At 45.9% G+C, this 18,214-nt stretch overlaps 3 protein-coding genes across 4 annotated transcripts; all 3 read left to right on the plus strand.

Moving 5' to 3' along the window:
* The first annotated feature begins 813 nt into the window (after positions 1 to 813).
* btr12 (bloodthirsty-related gene family, member 12) lies at positions 814 to 8,754 on the plus strand. The gene is made up of 8 exons (XM_035149286.2): positions 814 to 1,049; positions 3,387 to 3,862; positions 4,057 to 4,248; positions 4,396 to 4,491; positions 6,097 to 6,330; positions 6,817 to 6,964; positions 7,403 to 7,429; positions 7,631 to 8,754. The coding sequence occupies exons 1-8, from the start codon at positions 1,043 to 1,045 to the stop codon at positions 8,167 to 8,169; spliced, it is 1,719 nt and encodes a 572-aa protein (XP_035005177.1). The 5' UTR covers positions 814 to 1,042; the 3' UTR covers positions 8,170 to 8,754.
* A 654-nt stretch (positions 8,755 to 9,408) lies between these two features.
* si:dkey-46i9.6 (E3 ubiquitin-protein ligase TRIM39) lies at positions 9,409 to 13,686 on the plus strand. 2 transcript variants are annotated; one of them, XM_035148950.2, is made up of 7 exons: positions 9,409 to 9,496; positions 10,478 to 11,440; positions 11,595 to 11,690; positions 11,767 to 11,997; positions 12,129 to 12,276; positions 12,369 to 12,395; positions 12,481 to 13,686. In XM_035148950.2, exons 2-7 carry the CDS (start codon positions 10,517 to 10,519, stop codon positions 13,032 to 13,034), a joined length of 1,980 nt encoding a protein of 659 aa, XP_035004841.2. In that variant the 5' UTR covers positions 9,409 to 9,496; positions 10,478 to 10,516; the 3' UTR covers positions 13,035 to 13,686. The 2 variants fall into 2 exon arrangements, with proteins under 2 accessions (XP_035004841.2, XP_035004842.2); XM_035148951.2 differs by having other exon boundaries at positions 10,542 to 11,440.
* A 95-nt stretch (positions 13,687 to 13,781) lies between these two features.
* Positions 13,782 to 16,960, plus strand: LOC118102634 (E3 ubiquitin-protein ligase TRIM39-like). Its single transcript, XM_035148952.2, has 7 exons — positions 13,782 to 13,903; positions 14,098 to 14,680; positions 14,806 to 14,901; positions 14,983 to 15,216; positions 15,318 to 15,465; positions 15,554 to 15,580; positions 15,658 to 16,960. Exons 2-7 carry the CDS (start codon positions 14,105 to 14,107, stop codon positions 16,344 to 16,346), a joined length of 1,770 nt encoding a protein of 589 aa, XP_035004843.2. The 5' UTR covers positions 13,782 to 13,903; positions 14,098 to 14,104; the 3' UTR covers positions 16,347 to 16,960.
* The last annotated feature ends 1,254 nt before the right edge of the window (positions 16,961 to 18,214 follow it).

Here is an 18,214-nt window from a genome sequence, read left to right on the forward strand (position 1 = left end):
CTCTATCTATCTCTCTATCATCTCTCTCTCTATCTCATCTCATCTATCTATCTCTATCTATCTATCTCTATCTCTCTCTCTCTCTATCTTCTATCTCTCTATCTATCTCTCTATCTATCTCTCTCTCTATCTCTCTCTCTCTCTATCTCTCTATCCGTCCGTGTGGATAACCTGCAGGAATCGAAGCCTGTTGTTGTGCTCACCCGTTGCCATGGACGACAGCTTCAGATACTGTATAGGGTAAAAATGCAGCATGAATGTAAAGTGTCTGTTTGCAGAAGCTAGTGGTTCAGTGTCAGGCAAAGGGCGCCCACTAGTGGTGGAGATGAAGAGGTGCAGGTTTCAAGTATTTATTACTTGGACATAATTCATACACTCACACACACACAGACACACACACACACACACACACACACACACACACACACACACACACACACACACACACACACACATAACTGTAAATTAGACTTTTTTAAGGCAGAATGGCTGAAACCGGGGGCAAGGGGGCACCGGCCCCATTTGAAATTGGTCCCTGAAGTACCCCTGTTCTGTCAGTAGTCTTTTTTAAGCAGTACTAACAATACTAACAATAAATATGACATATTTGTGAAGAACTCGTATTTTCTAAGCTTGAGGAAACAGAGCAAGGAACAGTTTTTCGAAATATGTTTATTAATACGTGGCTTTGCTCAAATCTGCAGAGATAACAGTAAACAAGGAATGACTTTAATGTGCACGTGACTGAATCAGGACTTGGACATCTAATCGTCCCCCCCCGAAACTCCAGAGAAACAACAGAAGCAGCTTCAGCGAGGAGCCCTTCAGGAGGAGAGCTGGTCAAAGGGTTGGTGTCGAGGGGCTTTGCATACCTGCAGCTCCACGGAGAACTGAGAGGACACCACGCGAGGACACCACGCGAGGCTCGGGTGTGTCACACCGGGAGTGGGAGGGGCCGCTCGCTCTCCAGGGAGATCAGCTGAGCACCTGTTCGTGCGTGTGAGTCACAGCAAAGTGCAGGAAGTGAAGCACCACGTCCAACATGCAGAGTAAGTTCCACTTCTCTCTCTCTCTCTCTCTCTCGTTTCTTGTCGTTTCTTCTTCTCTTCTCGACTTCAGAGATCTCAGAGTTTAACGTTGAACTTGTTCCAGAAGTTAGAAAAGTCACAAACTCTACGTTGACTGTGTGAAAAGAGGAAAACAGACGGATTCTCGAAGGAACTTTCACATAATCAGGAAAAGTTACAGCCGAGAGCATTTATTTGTTTGGTTATGATAAAAATGATCAATAACTGATACTCGAGTAAATGTCCTGTTATGAATGACTATGTATAACTATCAGAATATATATGATTACATTTAATAACTAGAATAATCCTACACATGATTATTTTGTTCGTGGAGTAGAAGTGAAGAAAGGAGGTGGTGTGAAAACCTTGATCATTTGTTATTTAACATAAAACTTAATTAAAGAAAGTGGAACATAAATAAGAACAGTGGGGGGGGGTAAACAAACAAACAGAGTCACAGGTGAAAACATAACCTCCTCGGCGAAAGTTAAAAAACGTTCATTTCTTTACGAATATTGATTCTGTCACGTCCACATCGATCAGAGGACATTTGAAGGATTTAACAGTAAAACGATAACAGTGTTTTATTTCTCTAGCTGGTCCCAGCGTGGATTCACAGCCCAGGTGGTGTTTTCTTTTAAACCTGCAGCCGAGAGGTAGAAGGTCCTGAGTTTCCACATTCCTCTCATTGTTCCTCACACCGCTGGACAGAATGACGCCTTTAAAGGCACTTCCTGTCTGAGACAAACGGCTCCATGTTCTCTGGAGGCGAAGGTTGGAGTCGCGTCGTGAAAAAGACGTTTTTCTCTCGTTTCTCGTCTCAATCGGAGGATTTTTCTGCTTCTTCTCGATCACAGACGTCGTCTAACGAGTCGTGTTTCAGATGTTTGTTCTTTCATCTTTAAATCATCTCCCTGAATATTAGCACAAGGCGTCAAATCCCCCGCTCTTCTTCATCAACAAATATCTTTTCCAAAATACGATAATCAACTAAATAACTCATACTTACAATACAATATTTATGTACGAGACGCGACACTACGTAACTCTTACGGAGCAACAGCGCCCTCTGCAGCCACACGTGATGATTCTTTCTGTAATTCCTCCTTTTTAATTGTGTCATATTCTTGTCTGTACGTAACGCGGGTGCGTAACGCTTGAGTTGCTTCAGGTGAAGACAACAACTCCCATGATCCCACGCTGCTTCACGTTGTTGTTGTTGTTGTTGTTTTGATTGAGAGACCCCTAGTGGCCAAAGCTGTACTTTCAACAACAGCATTTAATAACTAAAAACTCACCTTTTGAAATGTTTGTTTTGGGAGTTTAAAAAGTCTCCATTAATTGTTGGGTCGGCAGTTTGATTCCCAGGTTCTCCTGTAAGATGTTGAATCACCATTGCACCAGGTGATTAGGACAGGGCCTTTGGTTTATGAGTATATGGTTAAGATTAAATAATTCTTTATGGATTTGGGTGAAAGAGGAACAGCTACTCAAACTTTCTTTTCTTTCTGCTCCTCAGGTAGAAACTTAAACACTTCCCGATACATTTGAAATCATTAACAAGTCGTCATGTAGCAGAGGTTTCAGGTCATGACACTAAATAATCTCATTTCACACATTGTTCCTTCTCGTCTTTCTCTGTGACTCTTTATGACCTAATTCCTGAGCCAATAAAGGATCAGGGACAGATTGAAACCGACCTTTGACCCTGTCAGACTGAATTTAACGCCGTGTAAAGCCACGTTTCTTCAGCCCATTGAACATCAGCCCTGCTCCTCTCAACCTGAGTTATTCAACGCTTTAACACGGTTTGTCCCTCACAGTGTGGGTTTAGAGAACATCCTGTCTCTGTTGTGGTTCAGCTCGTAAAGTCTCCGTTCAGATCGAAGAAGTCACTTTTAGTCTAATTTAAATGAGGGGAGACGACTTGAAATCCGTTCTCAGGCAGTTTCACAGCAATTTACAGTTTCATTCACGTCACTCGTCTTCAGTGGAGCCTCATACATGAGATGAAGGTGGGAACGATCCTGCTGGACGAGAGGAGAGAGTCGTCTGATTTAGTCCAAGGAGGTTTTCATCTGCGCTTGTTTCACGGCAGGATTACGAAACTTGGTGGAAGGATGTGGTATTGGTCAGGAGAAAAACTCAAGAATGAATAAGGTTAAAGTGCAAACAATTGGATCCGTGTGTATTTTGTTGCAGATCCAAATTAAATTGTTGATCCTTGGCGTCTTCTACCTTCTACTTCCAGATATGAAGTAATTTTCTAATGTAACTGTGAATAATCTTGTCTCCGGTTTTTCCTCCCTCTTGCAGGCATCAGCTCTCCGGGAGGCCGCGTCCTCTCCGAGGACCAGTTCAGCTGCTCCATCTGCCTGGAGGTGTTCGTGGAGCCCGTGTCCACGCCCTGCGGCCACAGCTTCTGCAAGGCCTGCCTGCTGGGCTACTGGAACCACAGCAAGAAGCTCTCCTGCCCCATGTGCAAGAAGAACTACTCCAAGAAGCCCGAGATGAGCGTCAACAGGGTCCTGGCTGAGATCTCCTCCCAGTTTCAGGGGCTGATGATGGCCGGAGGGGCCACCGTGGACGGAGGGGCCTCCTCACGGGGGTCCACGCTGAACCTGAGCTCAGATTCGGGCCACGGGGTCTCATCAGGGATCGATACTGGGGAGTTTGCCCGGCCTGGGGAAGTTCCCTGTGACGCCTGCATTGGGAGGAAGTTAAAGGCGCTGAAGTCTTGTGTGACCTGTCCCGGGTCGTTCTGTGAGACGCACCTACGGCATCACAAAAAGGTCAAAATAGATGTGGGCTGTGGTAGAAACCTGAGATGGCTCATATGAACACCACACTCAAAATATTACAAAAATAAGATGAAATACAAAACATACAAAATCTTCACCACAGATGCTAAAACCTTAAATATTAGACGTTGGGTTTGTTACGTTCACACATTCAAAAACCCAATTCTCTCCATCCCTTCATGCAGGTGAAGTCTTTGTCGTCTCATCGTCTGATCGAACCCACTTTCCACCTGGAGGAGAAGATCTGCAAGAAACACGAACGTCTCGTGGACGTCTACTGCCGCACCGACCACGTCTGCATCTGCACGGCCTGCGCCGAGGCCACGCACAAGTCCCACGACATCGTCACCGCCGACCACGAGTGGAAGAAGAAAATGGTGAGACTCAATATATGAGTATTCACCGTATACGAGCAGGTCTAGATTTCCTATCTTGTCCTAGAAGAACCTGAAGAAGGACAAATGTAATGAGAGTTTGTGTCATGTTGATTCCAGTGACCCACAATCCTGACTTTCTTCCCACAGAGCAACGTGGGAAAGAGAAGGTCAGAGCTGAAACATCTGATCAAGGAGAGAGCCAAGAAACTGGAGGAGATCAAACAGTCCATCAAGGTCATCAAGGTGAGAGCACAGAGCTTCAAACGGCTCAGGATGAGACGGGACTGAGCCGTGAAGACCGGCAGAAAGCACCCCCACAGTCTTTATATATATATATTTATATATATAGTCTACTCTATGAGAAAATGTCCCTTTCACTTCATTTATAACGTCTGTAAACATTTTCCTGAATAGGTGTTCGTCCCAATCTCTAGTTCATTTAGTAAATTATGATCCATTCAGAGTCAAATGGACCATAAAGCATGTGACTGACAGCTAGTACCGTCCAATGGGTGCAGGAACTCTGCTGGCACAGATGTTATCAGAGGCCAAACACCGGGTTGGAAAGTTCAGGTGTCGAATTTCAACTCTTTTTACGTCAAGAGCAAGAATCCAGATTTGAAGAGACTTTTAGCTCCTTTTTTGATCAACTCTGCATTTAATACTGATGATCTTTTAATTAAACATCTCCCACTTCTGTAAAAACACCTCTTTCCCCGTGAACACGTCCTCCTCATGCCGCTCGTTCTCTGTGGAGGAGGAGGAGGAGGAGGAGGAGGAGGAGGAGGAGGTTTGTTTGTCTCAGATCCACGTCTGAGGCCGTTGAACCGGTGCGACCGGCGTAAACACACCTTGTGTTCACCTCCTGGAAAACTGGCCTCAAGCACGAGAGGCACGCTGAAGATGAACCAGTTTATCTTCATACAAATGACGGGATTGTGATGTAACTGCAGGAGGAAATGACTGAAATGTTTTTAATGGTTTCTCAATATAGTATAATAAGTAATAATAACATGAACCTTTATTTTCTCACTTCCGGGTCCATATAAATACAATTAAAAACAGAATCCAAAATAAACAATACAAAATAACAATAGAAGGATATAATACAGATTATTAGTAAAATGTATAGAACGTAGAAATAGTACAATTTCTTTCCTGGTTCAGTTCTTCATTTCCTGCTCGGTGTTGATATATTGACTACTTTTACAAATACATTGAGGATCAAGTTACGTGTGTGTGTGTGTGTGTGTGTGTGTGTGTGTGTGTGTGTGTGTGTGTGTGTGTGTGTGTGTGTGTGTGTGTGTGTGTGTGTGTGTGTGTGTGTGTGTGTGTGTGTGTGTGTGTGTGTTTTGAATGAGAGAAATGTCAAAGTGTAGAAACGTGTGCAGAGTTCAAGTGTAAAAGTGTGAAGGATGAAACCAGTTTGTCAAGTTGTTCGAGCAGGACACACACAGGGAACAATGGATGAAAGGAGCTGTGGCATTAGTTGATTTGTTCGAGTCTAATTAGGTCCGTTCTTAAGAAAGGTGGATCTTAATTCTGTTAAATTAAGAGTTACTGCTTCTTATTTATTGATATTCTCTAAAAAACAGTGGAGGCCAAAATATCTAGACTTGTATCAATGTATTCCACTGTATTATACTTTGACGTTTCCCATCTGCTAACATGGAGGAGGCAGGGTTATACTGCAGACAGGCACCAGGGGGCGATTGAGCGGCTTTGGCTTCACTTTTGGAGGCTGTCATGTCGTCCATCTTTATTTCAAGCAGACTTCGTCATCTAACCTGTCACTTGCCGCTGGTTTGAAAAGCCGAACAGTAACTGTAACAGCCGTCTCTTCTGCAGGCCAGTGCTCAGAAGGAGCTGGAGGAGAGCTGGCAGGTTTACGCCGAGCTGCAGCGGCTGGTGGAGCAGAGTCAGGCGGAGCTGGTGGAGCTGATCGCCACGCGGCAGCGCGAGGCCGAGCGCCACGCCCAGGACCTGGCTCGGGGGCTGGAGAACGAGCTGAGTCAGCTGAGGAGGAGGAGCAACGAGCTGGAGGCGTACGCAAAGACCCAGGACAAAGTCATCTTCCTTCAGGTGAGACACGTGGGGGAAGTCCCAGGATCCCACACTGCAGCCAGGAGGCCACCGAGACACTTCACTTCTGGGAGCTGTCATGTCGTACATCTTTAAATATTATCTCGTCTGTGACTTGCTGCTGAGATGTTTCTGATCTTGTGGTTTTATCCCGGGCTGTTTATAAAGTGTTGATTCTGCTGAGTTTGCAGATTTAGATTCTCTCTCTGAGGTTTGAGAGGAAGCAAAGACAGATACAGTCTCTGGAACTGATGATTGCTGCTCTGGACTAAATCCTGCATCCATGTCCTCTGTCAAACTGACGACGTGCAGACGGCTCTTACACAGACCGATGGCAAATCTGCAAATCTGGGGAGCATCACCTCGTAAATCTAGAAATCACCGAGTTCCACGGCAGCTTCATATTCAGCCTTTTCTTCTCACTGCCAAGACTTCATTAAACTTTCATTTCATCGTACCTTGTATAACCTTTCCCATTTCCCGTAGAATATCGTGACGTTGCCGCCCCCGCCTGAGCCCACTGATTGGTCGACGGTCAGCATCAACACCGACCTCTACCTGGGAACCATCCGCTCGTCCGTCAGCAGCCTCATGGACAAGTTCCAGGAGGAGCTGAAGAGACTGTACGCGAAAGGTAAAGGAAGCTGGTGAATGTGTCACTGGGAAACGACCGAACGCGATGTTAAAGATACACAAGTGTCTCCGCCTCCATGAGGAGATTCCATGTGTCTGTATTCAGATACAAAATAAAAACCTACAGTAAAATCCATCCTCTGGACAGGAAGCTGTAGGTCACGGTCCAAGTGCTTTGAAATAGAAATCCCCCGTCATCGCACTAACCGCTACACACACACACTTTAACACACACACACACACACACACAACAGGGCAGGACAGATGGAGATAGTGTCGATGCCCCAGTTGGTCCGTGTGGCCCGGAGTTGACTGACAGCAGCACATGTCTCGATGGTTGACAGCTCAGGATTAGAGCGACATGTTTGTCACCCACGTGTCGTCTGCTCTGACTCCGAGTGACTCACTCACGTTGTGTTTCTCTTTCTCTCCCCGGCAGAACTCCGGAAGGTGCAGAACTACTCCAGTGAGTTCCACTTCGAGCTTTTATCTTGGTGATACATTATTGGTTTGCACTTGTGCTTTGTTCTCTCCTGGGTTGAAAAGAGTGCAACCAAACCGTGACATAATAGTCAGTTCTCCACAAGATGGCGCCATTCAGAGTCTCTGAGATTGGTGCATGTCTGAAACAGTTGAAGTGACGCGACCTCTGCTCCGTCCTGTGCAGGTGAGGTGATTCTGGACTCTGCCACGGCCCAGAGGAACCTGGTTGTGTCCGAAGACGGTCGCCAGGTGAGGTATGAGGAGCGTAAGACCCCCCACACCGAGGGTCCCAAACGCTTCAGCCCCGCCCTCTTCGTCCTGGGCCGAGAGGGCCTCAGCTCCGGGCGTCACTACTGGGAGGTGGACTTGGGGCGCAAGACGGCCTGGACGTTCGGTGTGACCCGTGCTTCAGCTCGCCGCAAGGGCGAGATCAAGCTGAGTCCCGAGGGCGGGTACTGGTGCCTGTGGCTGAAGAACGGCGAGGTGAAGGCCCTGGCATCGTCCCGCCTGCCTCTGATGCTCCAGTTCCAACCCAGTAAAGTGGGAATCTTCCTGGATTACGACGGAGGCCGGATTTCGTTCTACGACGTGAAGGCGCGGCTGCATCTCTACACGTTTTCTGATTCCTTCAGTGAGAGTCTGTATCCGATCTTCAGCCCGTGTCTCATCCAGGAGGGCAAGAACACTTCTCCTCTCGTTATTAGCCCTGTTAAACACACCTGAGACACGCAGTCACATGTTAGCCAAACACAATGAATCATTTGTGTCTGCAGAGGGCGCTGTTGCTCAGTAAAAGTAACATAGTGTTGCTTTAAAGCAGGATTGTGTTATCAATGTGTGTTTGGTCAATGGAAACCAAACTGTAACATGGACGTAACACGTATTGACTGACGACATTACAAAGAAGTAGATACGCGTTAGTAGTTCCATTCTGCTGTACACGCTTGTATATAAAAAATAAATAATTTAAAGGCGTTAAATCCAGTGAAGGTCGTGTTAAGGACGTAGTTAAGTGTGAGTGATGCTGCACTTTGGCTCTTTCCTTTGTGTAAACCTGTGTTTAACTGTGACTCTGAGGTTCCAGAGACTTTACAGATGAAAACAATGAAGTGTAACGTCTGCAGTCTCGGGACTAAATGAAAGGCTCTGTACATATTGACTTTATTTGCAAAGGGCATATTCTACAACATGTTGACCTATGACTTTTTAAAACAACACTAGGCAATATATATTATTCTGTATTTTTATATCAAGTGCCTGCTTTTGTACTGTCTTTTTAAACTTGTTCAATAAAGATGATCAGTCACAGTGTTTTCTCCTCTTTCGGTTCAGTTTCCGCTCATCTGCCCGTCTCAAGTCGTAGTGAGCTGTTTCTTTTCAGGGGTCAAAAACACACAATGATAAACAAGCAATATGCAACCGGTCCAGCAGAAGTTGGTGGAGACCAAAACAGAGCGAAAATACCAGAAAACACAAGTTCAAATCAATGCTGAGGCGAGCAGCCTTCTGGGTTTGTCAATATAATAATCAATACCACTCTCGTGCTTGTATAATAAAAAACTAGCTGGTAAGAACTCATACTTTATATCACTTATATTTTTGTAACTGTAACGTGCTGTATATTTGTAGCCGCTCATTTTTAATTAATAAAGTTAATAAAATGAAATGAAAACAAATATTTCCATAGTTTGACGCAACAAACAAAAAATACTTGAGAGTTGAGAAAGTCCCAAATTTGAATTATTCATATCATCAATGTTTAAAATGTTTCCACCTTCAAGAAAAATACAATTGAAGCCATAAAAACAAACAGACTTGAATCAGTTGTGCAGCGTTTGTATTGTGTCTCTCCTGAATGTGACCCGAGCGAGACTCTGGGTCCAGGTCCTCCTCCTGGATCTCGTTCCCAGGGCCGTGACCAGGGGGTATAAATCTGTATCTGGGGTAAGAGGGAGGGGGTGTATTTTGGGTCCGAGGTGAGTGTGTTAGTTTGGTTACCGCCGGGCTCAAGTGTCAGTGAACAGCCGAGAGTCGAGGCAGCTGCTCGTTGGTGAGTGTCTCCAGATTTCTGTCCTTTTCTGTCTGTCCTCTCACGCTTTTTAATTCCTACACTTTCACATCTGCTTCTCTAATCTCTAAGGGGAGTGTTGCTGTTGTATTTAGGGATTTTCTAAATATCTGTTTATCCGATTTACGAGCTGTGGCCTAAATTTAGGACTTTTTTCTAATACAGTCAGCGTCGAACAAATTCAAATAAACGTTTGGTAGAAAAAGAAAGTTGAGTTTTAAATTTTTTTGAAACGCTTAGAACTAAAACTAACCTGGATTCTGGTTCAGGTGACGGTCGCAGGCTTGTGTTGTATTTTTGGAAATGTTTTAATCTGCTCCTCCATGAATAACAAGGCCTGACGCAGAGAGCTGCACGTCTCAGAAGTCAACTTCACTGACTGATTCACACACATGCAGAGGGCAGGCTGATAAATGTTATACAGTTCGAAGCTGCAAGGATTGATCCTTAAAAAGAAAAGATTAGGAGTTGAAAATTTAAGGGAAATTAATATTTTTAGTAGTTGATATTCACAGATAAGTATCAACACACCATGAGGTAAATAAATCATTTGAGGTAATTTGACAGATTATCTATTACAATGTTTCTCCTGTAGAAAGAGCTGAAACATTCATGTAAAAGATTCCCCTTTGTGTTCATTTCATACTTCCTGGATCCACCCCCTCAATCAAATCAACTCTAAAAGGTAGTAACCCTTTTCCCTGGCTCGTATCCTTCCACCAACTTTCAGTAAAATCAGATCAGTACGTTTTGCGTAATCTCGTTAAGAATCAAACGAATGAACTCCACTGTTGACCTCATCAGCCTAAAACCTTAAAGTATCAGAACCTTTATGTTTTCAGGATGTTTAGTCTATGATTTCTAACACTTAACGATTCCCATCATGCTTTGCTTTCTGGATTTGCATGCACATGACGCCAAATAACGTTGCACCATCTAACCAGAGCCACCTCAATATCACAGCAGGTTTGATGCCCCGTTCAGAGGTTACTTGCGTTGAAAATGACGCTGCCTCTCCGCCGTCTAGGGATGGCCACGACCGGGAACCTCTCCGAAGAGCAGGTGCACTGCTCCATCTGCCTTGACGTCTTCACCAACCCCGTGTCCATCCCCTGCGGACACAACTTCTGCCAGGGCTGCATCCTGGGATACTGGAAAACCAGCCCCTTGTACCAGTGTCCCATGTGTAAGAAGTCCTTCCACAAACGGCCTGATATCAGTGTTAATACCGTGCTGAGGGAAATCGCAGAGCAGTTCAAGGAGATCAGGGTGAGGGGTGTGGAAGGGAAGGAGAGCACACAGGAGGAGGAGAGGAAAGAGAAGAAGTGGACAATGGAGAGAAGGAAAAAGGAGGATGAGGAGAGGCTTCTGGAGAAGGAGCAGCTTGTGGAGGAGCTGACGCAAGAGGAGGAGAGAAGGAGGCAAACCCCAGAGGACAAGAGGCAACATCAAGAAGAGTTACCTCCATTGATCCCGTCTGTGTCGGCGCCCAAACCTTCTCCTCCACCTTCACCCCACACCACAGCTCAGGCTGCAGCTCCTCCACTGCCCCAAACAGCACCTCCACCCTCACCTCAAATCCCATCCCCCCAAACCTCGCCCTCCGCCTCCCCCCCACATCCTTCCTGGGAGGACGTCCTGTGCGACGTCTGCCTCGGGGAGGGGAGGCCGAGAGCGGTCAAATCCTGCCTGGTGTGTCTCACCTCCTACTGCGAGGAGCACCACAAGTCTCACGCCGCCAGGTTCACCAAGCACAAGCTGATGGACCCCGTGGCCAACATGGAGGACAGGATGTGTCCGAAGCACGAGAGGCTGCTGGAGCTGTTCTGTAAGAAGGACCAGATGTGCGTCTGCGTCCTCTGCACGGAGACCGACCACCGGGCGCACTACACCGTCCCCGTGGAGAGAGAGTGGACGGAGAAAAAGGTGAGACACAGAAATGTATCCTTTTATTAATTATTTAATTTAAATTAAGTGTTTATCCCATAAAAACACAGTAAATAAATAATTTAATAAAAAAATAATTGCAGGATTGTTCAAATGCCTGGGTCAGCCATGTTTGTGACATGATGTTGTGCAGGCTCAGCTGAAGAGGACAGAGATGGACGTCCAGCAGATGATCCAGGACAGAGAGAAGAAGGTGGAGGAGATCAAACGTTCTCTGGAGCTCAACAAAGTGAGTCCTCCGCAGATCCAATGTGCTGCCGGCTCTTTCATTTCCACAGTTATTCCACGTAGACCTGTGTTTTCAGGCCAGTGCTCTGGGGGAGATCCAGCAGAGCATGCAGGTCTTCTCCGAGCTGGTGCGATCCATCCAGAGGTCTCAGGCCGAGCTGGTTCTGGCCATGGAGGAGAAGCAGAGGCAGACGGAGAGGTGGGCCGAGGGTCTCATCTCGGACCTGGAGCAGGAAATCACTGAGCTGAAGAGGAGGAATTCAGACTTAGAGAAGGTGGCTCGGACCGACCACATTCATTTCTTAAAGGTGAAGGGGATGTGTGTTGACGAGGAGAGATAACAAACTCCTGGAAACTTAAAACACAAATAGGCTGTTGGACAGGATTTAAAAAATGGGGTATTTGTTTCTTACTAAAGTCTTGTGCCGTGTCTCTGTAGAGTTTCCCTGCACTGAGCACAAGTCCATCGGTTAAAGACTGGTCCGACACCAGTGTTCCCACCGACATGTGTGTAGGCATGATCAGGAGGTCCGTGTCCAAACTGGAGCCGTTGTTAAACGAAATGATTGACAAACTGGCCGATAGTGGTAAGAACTTCTTTGAATTCCCAGTTTATCTTGAATGTTTCCAGAAGAAGACGAATCAATCCTCGGATAATTCTGTCTTTTGTTGTTCACAGAGATCAAAAAGGTTTTGAATTATACAGGTAAAGTTTCTCCCTTTTACTTTTGGTTTCTGTTTTTTTTATTTCGAAAACGGTCCAACACGATAAATCTGTCGTGTTTCCACAGTGGACGTGACTCTGGACCCCGACAGCGCCAACCCGTGGCTGCAGCTTTCTCAGGACAGACACCAGGTGAGACACTTGGGGGCGTGGCAGGACCTCCCCGACCTCCCTGACCGCTTCGACACGGTGGTCATCGTCCTGGGCCGAGAGGGCCTCACCTCGGGGAGACACTACTGGGAGGTCCAGGTGGGGGACAAGGACGACTGGTACCTGGGAGTCGCCAGGTCGTCGGTGAACAGAAAGGGCCGGATCTCTGTGAGCACCACTCAAGGCTACTGGGCTCTGGCCATGAAGAAAGGCCACGGGTACCGGGTGTCGACGTCTCCGCCCTTACCGATCCCCCTCGACCCCAGGCCCAGGCGGGTGGGCGTGTACGTGGACCACGAGGAGGGTCAAGTGTCCTTTTACGACGTGAGAGCTCGGACCCATATTTACACGTTCCAAGATGCGTTCAAGGAGAAGATTCAGCCTTTTTTCTACCTGTACTGCTGCGACAAAGCCTCGGATACCATCGCCATCCGTCCCGTGAACGAGAAAACCACGATCAAGCAAAACTAAGCACACGACTGACAGTGAAAGAAATGAGAAACGTGACTGTATCGTTGTTCCTGTTTAAATGAAATCCTGTGATTTATGTATATTTATTACGTATAGAATGTAGCTAACATGGTAATTATACACCTCATGTATTCATATCAGCTCATGGCTTCAAACCTCAAAGGAAAGTTCTTTGTTTTGGAAAATACTTATTTTTCGTGTTGAGGGTCAAATAAGAAGATTTATATGATTGTCATGTCTGTTAAATATGAACCCCCACACAGAAGGTGCTTAGCTTAGCTTAGCTCAGTGGAGAGAGTGGGTGTACTGCAGCCAGCCACCAGGGGGCGATCAAGATGATTTGGCTTCATCTTTTGCAGGTGTCATGTCGTCTATTTTTAAATTCAGTCTATGATTTGACCAGATTGGTGGATGGAGCCAGACTCTCTGTTTCTCGTCTTTATGCTAAGCTAAGCTAAGCTAAGCTAACCAGTTGTAGGCGTATTGATCTGGCCAAGAATGTGACAAAGCATATTTTCCTGCATAGAATCTATAATTACAAATGCATAACAAAAATTCACAGCTGCATGTCGATTTTTACTGAAGCATGAATGACCTGTATGCGGTAAGAGAAGTGTGTTCATGGTTTGGAGAAATAAATGAGTTCAATGTTTTTGTTTCTGGCTTCATGAATGAAGGTTTCACTTCAGTAAACTGACGCCACTCGGCCACGCCTCCTGTGGCGACGGGAGCACCCACAGCTTCTCAGGGCTCGTCAGTGTTTCCACGTAAGACTCGATAGTTGCATCGTTGAGCCTTAATAACTGAGTCTGGTCTCACATGTGAAAGACCACCTACGTTTCTGGAATTTACGAAACTCTGGAGATCAGGTGAGTTATAATTCGAGCTATTTGGTAGTTTTTCTGTTGTTTTTGCTTCTAAAATACAGACCTGTAGAAATGTGATGAGCCAAATGATTCACATGAGAATGACTCACTGGGTAGATCATGACTCACTTCATAAACAGGTTCAGAGTAGATGATTGAATCCAGACACGTACATAACTTGTATCATTCTCTCACAGCGAATCCATGATGTCTTTGCACTTTGCCTTGTTGTCAGAGGATCAGTTCCAGTGTTCCCTGTGTGGGAAAGTGTTCAGCGACCCAGTCACTACACCTTGTGGTCACAGCTTCTGTAAGACCTGCCTCAGCGAGCGCTGGGACGGCAGCGAGTTGTGCCACTGCCCAGCTTGTAATAAGAGATTCCACGTGAGGCCCGAGGTCTCCACAAACACGGTCATCCAGGAGATTTCCGTCCAAGTGAAGAGGAGAAAAGTGGAGACAACTGAGAGCATCGATGAGCTTTCTCACGTCAAGTGTGATGTGTGCACGGAACTGAAGCTCAAGGCCCAGAAGTCGTGCCTGGTGTGTCTGACGTCATACTGCGAAGTCCACCTGGAGCCTCACCTGAGAGTTCCCTCCCTGATGAGACACAAGCTGGTCGACCCGCTGGAGAACCTGGAGGAGAGGGTGTGCGAGAAGCACGAGAGGATCCTGGAGCTCTTCTGCCGACACGAGGGGGCGTGCATCTGTCTGCTGTGCAGGGAGACGGAGCACAAAGAGCACGAGACTGTGCCGGTGGAAGAAGAAGGGGCTCGGCAGAAAGTAAAACAGATGCTTTTTTACATTAAACTTCATCTTCTGAAATGCCTTAATACGTCAACTTAAATCTTAGAGGATGACATGATTGTTTTAATCCCATTTGTTTGTCTTGAAATTCTAAATTTCAGCAAAATATTGAGTCCAAGAAAGCAGAGATAAAAAAGATGATTGAGGAAAGAAGGGAAAAGACAAAGGAATTCACCGATTCCTCTGAAATGAGCAGAGTGAGTAACGAGGTACATTGCACATGCAGCATTTTACAATATAGTATAAACCTTTGCTGATAACATGGTTTTTGATTTCAGGAGAAAGCTCACAAAGAGATGGACTGCAGCGATCAGCTCTTCAGTAATTTGATCAGTCAAGTACGAGGGCTGCAAACGAAACTGAAATCGTGCATAGAAGCAAAGCTCACAAAATCACAAGAGAAAGACAAAGCAGTGATTCAAGAGCTGCACACGGAAATCACAGAACTGCAGAGGAGGCACTCGGAGTTGGAGGAGCTTTCACAAAAAGACGACCCCCTTCAGCTTCTGCAGGTTATTTTATTCTCTGATCAGCTAATTATCGACCGGCTCCAACTATATATCTTGTTTCAGTAACAAATTCAGCCCCATGATGCCCTCGTGAATCTTTTCAGACTTTGCAAGCCCTGAGCAACGTGTCAGACACGAAGAACTGGTCAAACATCCGGGTTTACTCGGACCTGTGGGTGCAGACCCTGAGGAGAGCCACGTCTCATCTCGTGCTCACTTTTCAAGCAGAACTTAGATCTCTGACAAAAACAGGTAAATATCTTCAGTATTTGCTTAATCTGCGAAGATGTCTCTAAATCGCCACTTTTCCATATATATGTTGTGATTTATCTTCTTACAGAACTGACCAGAATGAGACAATATAAAGGTGAGATTATAAAATACTTTTAATTCCCTTCATAGTTCTCAAGTTGAGAGCTTTAAAACTAAATTGAACCTTTTCAGAGTCCGTGACGTTTGACCGAGCCACAGCTGGTGACGGCCTCGTGGTGACTGAAGAGGGGAAACGCCTCAAGTACTCAAAACCTGCAAGCCCCACATGGTCTGGTGGCTCAGAGAGGTTCGACCGGCCCGCGGTTTTTGGGACGAGGGGCTTCAGCTCTGGACGACACTACTGGGAAGTCCAAGTGGGCCGTAGAAACGACTGGGATGTTGGTGTTGCCAAGGAAACGGTAACCAGAACAGGGAGGGTCACTCTGAAAACAGGGAATGGATTCTTCTCCATTGGAAAGAAGGGCTATGATTATCAAGTCCACTGTTTACCACACAAAGCTCTCCACCTGTGTCCCCGGCCGACAAGAGTAGGCATTTATCTGGACTATGAGGAAGGAAGAGTGTCTTTCTATGATGTAGATGAAGAGTTACACATTCACTCTTTCACGAGAACGACTTTCACAGAGACGCTGTTCCCGTACTTCTATCTGTACAGCTGGATGAAGAAATCCGAGCCCTTGGTTATAACTTGTATGTACGATCGAGCATCTTTGATTCAGTCCCTTGACAAACTTAAAGAAGACCTGAACAGAAAAAAGTTGTTCGAAGGTCAAAAGCTCCAAACCCAACCGAGGTCCCCTGAGGTTAAACCCTCTGAAACCCACTACAGCCCAAATCTGTACATTACTACAGCGGAATAGATAGTTCACGCACCTCCGTCTGCTGCACGTCCGTTTGCTACGTCTGTGCGCGGTAAAGTCAAAATCCTTAAGACCAAAACAAGTTACCAGCAGGAATATTGACTAACTTTCTATAACAGACTTCATCAACTGTTGATAAATAGCTAATTAAGCTAATGGTAGCTTCCTGGGCTGGTTGAACAGGTCTCACCGATTCAGTTTAACTTTTTTTAGTGAATAAACAAAGCAGAAATGTGTGTTCGTAGATTTAGTTTTTCTTAATTAAAGGTCAATAGGTTTGGTTGTGTTTGTGTTTTCTTTTTATTAATCATTATTATACTAAAGTCTAAATATAGCCTATATCAGCCCTCAAACATTCTTCAGTGCCGTCAAAATGTGACAAATCTTTGTTTTTAATGTTTCAATGGACACTTAACTTCAAACTAAAATAAAAGTTGAAAGACCAAGTGTGTGTGTGTGTTTGCATTATTACTGCACCGAGCTTTGTGTGGAGATTGAGCTGAGACGCTGCGAGGACACCAGCTGCTTTATCAGGTGAGTCCTACGAGCGTCCAGGAAGTGACAGAGTCCAGCAGAGGTGTGTCTTCTCCTTTCTGGAGAGGAACCAGGGGACACGACTGGAACTCAACACTGCTACAGCCTCGGGACACATACAGTACGAGACTTGTGTATTTTTATCTTCATGGTGTTTTATTTATGTTATTTATTCATTTAAATTACTGCAGTACTGTTGTGTTATCATGTACTATGTGTGGTAAAATGTAAACACCAGGCGGTGTAGTGGACATTGTTTATAGTTCACATGAATTGAATAAGCAGAAAAGAATTAACACTCTTCAGGATGTTTTAGCTGGAACATCAATACGACTCCACAACCAGAAATATGATTTTATCGTATATACTTTTACTGCATGTAACCTACGACGCAATCCACAGGCCATCTTGAATTAACGCTTCACCACGATTACAGAAAATACTCAATCCTGATTGGCTGGAGGATATACAGTATATTGTATTGCATAAGCATATTTCCTCTCCAGCCGATATAAACCTCCTTGAAAATGTTGAGAGGGTCAAGGGCCAAACACCCTGTGACAAAAATGTGAACATTACCAAACTGCTAATGCAAATCTGTGCTAATGCAACTGTTTTCTCTACAGAAGAGACGATTATCTGTTTACAGTTTATCTGCATGCACGTGTTCACATGTGAGGAGAGACACTGATGTCAGAGCTGTGCTGCATCTGTCTGGATGAGTTCACCCGCCCGGCGTCCCTCCCCTGTGGACACTGCTTCTGTCTGGCCTGTATAGGAGAATACTGGAGGATCAGTGGTTCCTGTCAGTGCCCCCTCTGCAAGGCCTTCTTCCCCACCAGACCCCAGCTCCAGACACACCCCACCACACAGAGCCAGGTCGGGGCCGCACCTCTAAAAGCCGGCGAGGTTCCCTGTGACCTCTGCCCAGGGAGGCGTCGAGCAGTCAAGTCCTGCCTGGTGTGTCTGGCCTCCTACTGCGACGCTCACCTGGAGCTGCACTACCAGAGCGAGGACCTTGGGCGCCATCTTTTGATCGGTGTGGCGAAGAACCTGGAGGACCCTGTGTGCAGAGTGCACGGGAAGCCGTTAGACAGGTTCTGCAGGAGCGACCGGACATGCGTCTGTGCCATGTGTTCCCAGACAGAACACCGGGGCCATCACATCATCCCTGTGCACAAAGAGGCTGCCAAGAAGAAGGTAAAGTCTCACTGGAGAATGTACGTGTCTCCGCCAAGGCCCAACAATCCTACACATAGAAATATACAACAAAAAACTGATCTAATGATTTATTCGACATGAAAAAGTCCTTAACCAAAATGAAATATGTCCTG

This window comes from Hippoglossus stenolepis, chromosome 23 (assembly GCF_022539355.2).
Source record: "Hippoglossus stenolepis isolate QCI-W04-F060 chromosome 23, HSTE1.2, whole genome shotgun sequence".
Taxonomy (NCBI): Eukaryota; Metazoa; Chordata; class Actinopteri; order Pleuronectiformes; family Pleuronectidae; genus Hippoglossus; species Hippoglossus stenolepis.

Excerpts from the sequence above, each read along its gene's own strand:
- si:dkey-46i9.6 (XM_035148950.2), top strand. The coding sequence starts at position 10,517 with ATGACGCTGCCTCTCCGCCGTCTAGGGATGGCCACGACCGGGAACCTC. Across the intron at positions 11,441-11,594 it reads GAGAGTGGACGGAGAAAAAG|GCTCAGCTGAAGAGGACAGA; the intron begins GTGAGACACAGA and ends GATGTTGTGCAG. Across the intron at positions 12,277-12,368 it reads TGACAAACTGGCCGATAGTG|AGATCAAAAAGGTTTTGAAT; the intron begins GTAAGAACTTCT and ends TGTTGTTCACAG.
- LOC118102634 (XM_035148952.2), top strand. The coding sequence starts at position 14,105 with ATGATGTCTTTGCACTTTGCCTTGTTGTCAGAGGATCAGTTCCAGTGT. Across the intron at positions 15,217-15,317 it reads ACCCCCTTCAGCTTCTGCAG|ACTTTGCAAGCCCTGAGCAA; the intron begins GTTATTTTATTC and ends GAATCTTTTCAG. Across the intron at positions 15,466-15,553 it reads TAGATCTCTGACAAAAACAG|AACTGACCAGAATGAGACAA; the intron begins GTAAATATCTTC and ends ATCTTCTTACAG.
- btr12 (XM_035149286.2), top strand. Across the intron at positions 6,331-6,816 it reads ACAAAGTCATCTTCCTTCAG|AATATCGTGACGTTGCCGCC; the intron begins GTGAGACACGTG and ends CATTTCCCGTAG. Across the intron at positions 6,965-7,402 it reads GAAGAGACTGTACGCGAAAG|AACTCCGGAAGGTGCAGAAC; the intron begins GTAAAGGAAGCT and ends TCTCCCCGGCAG.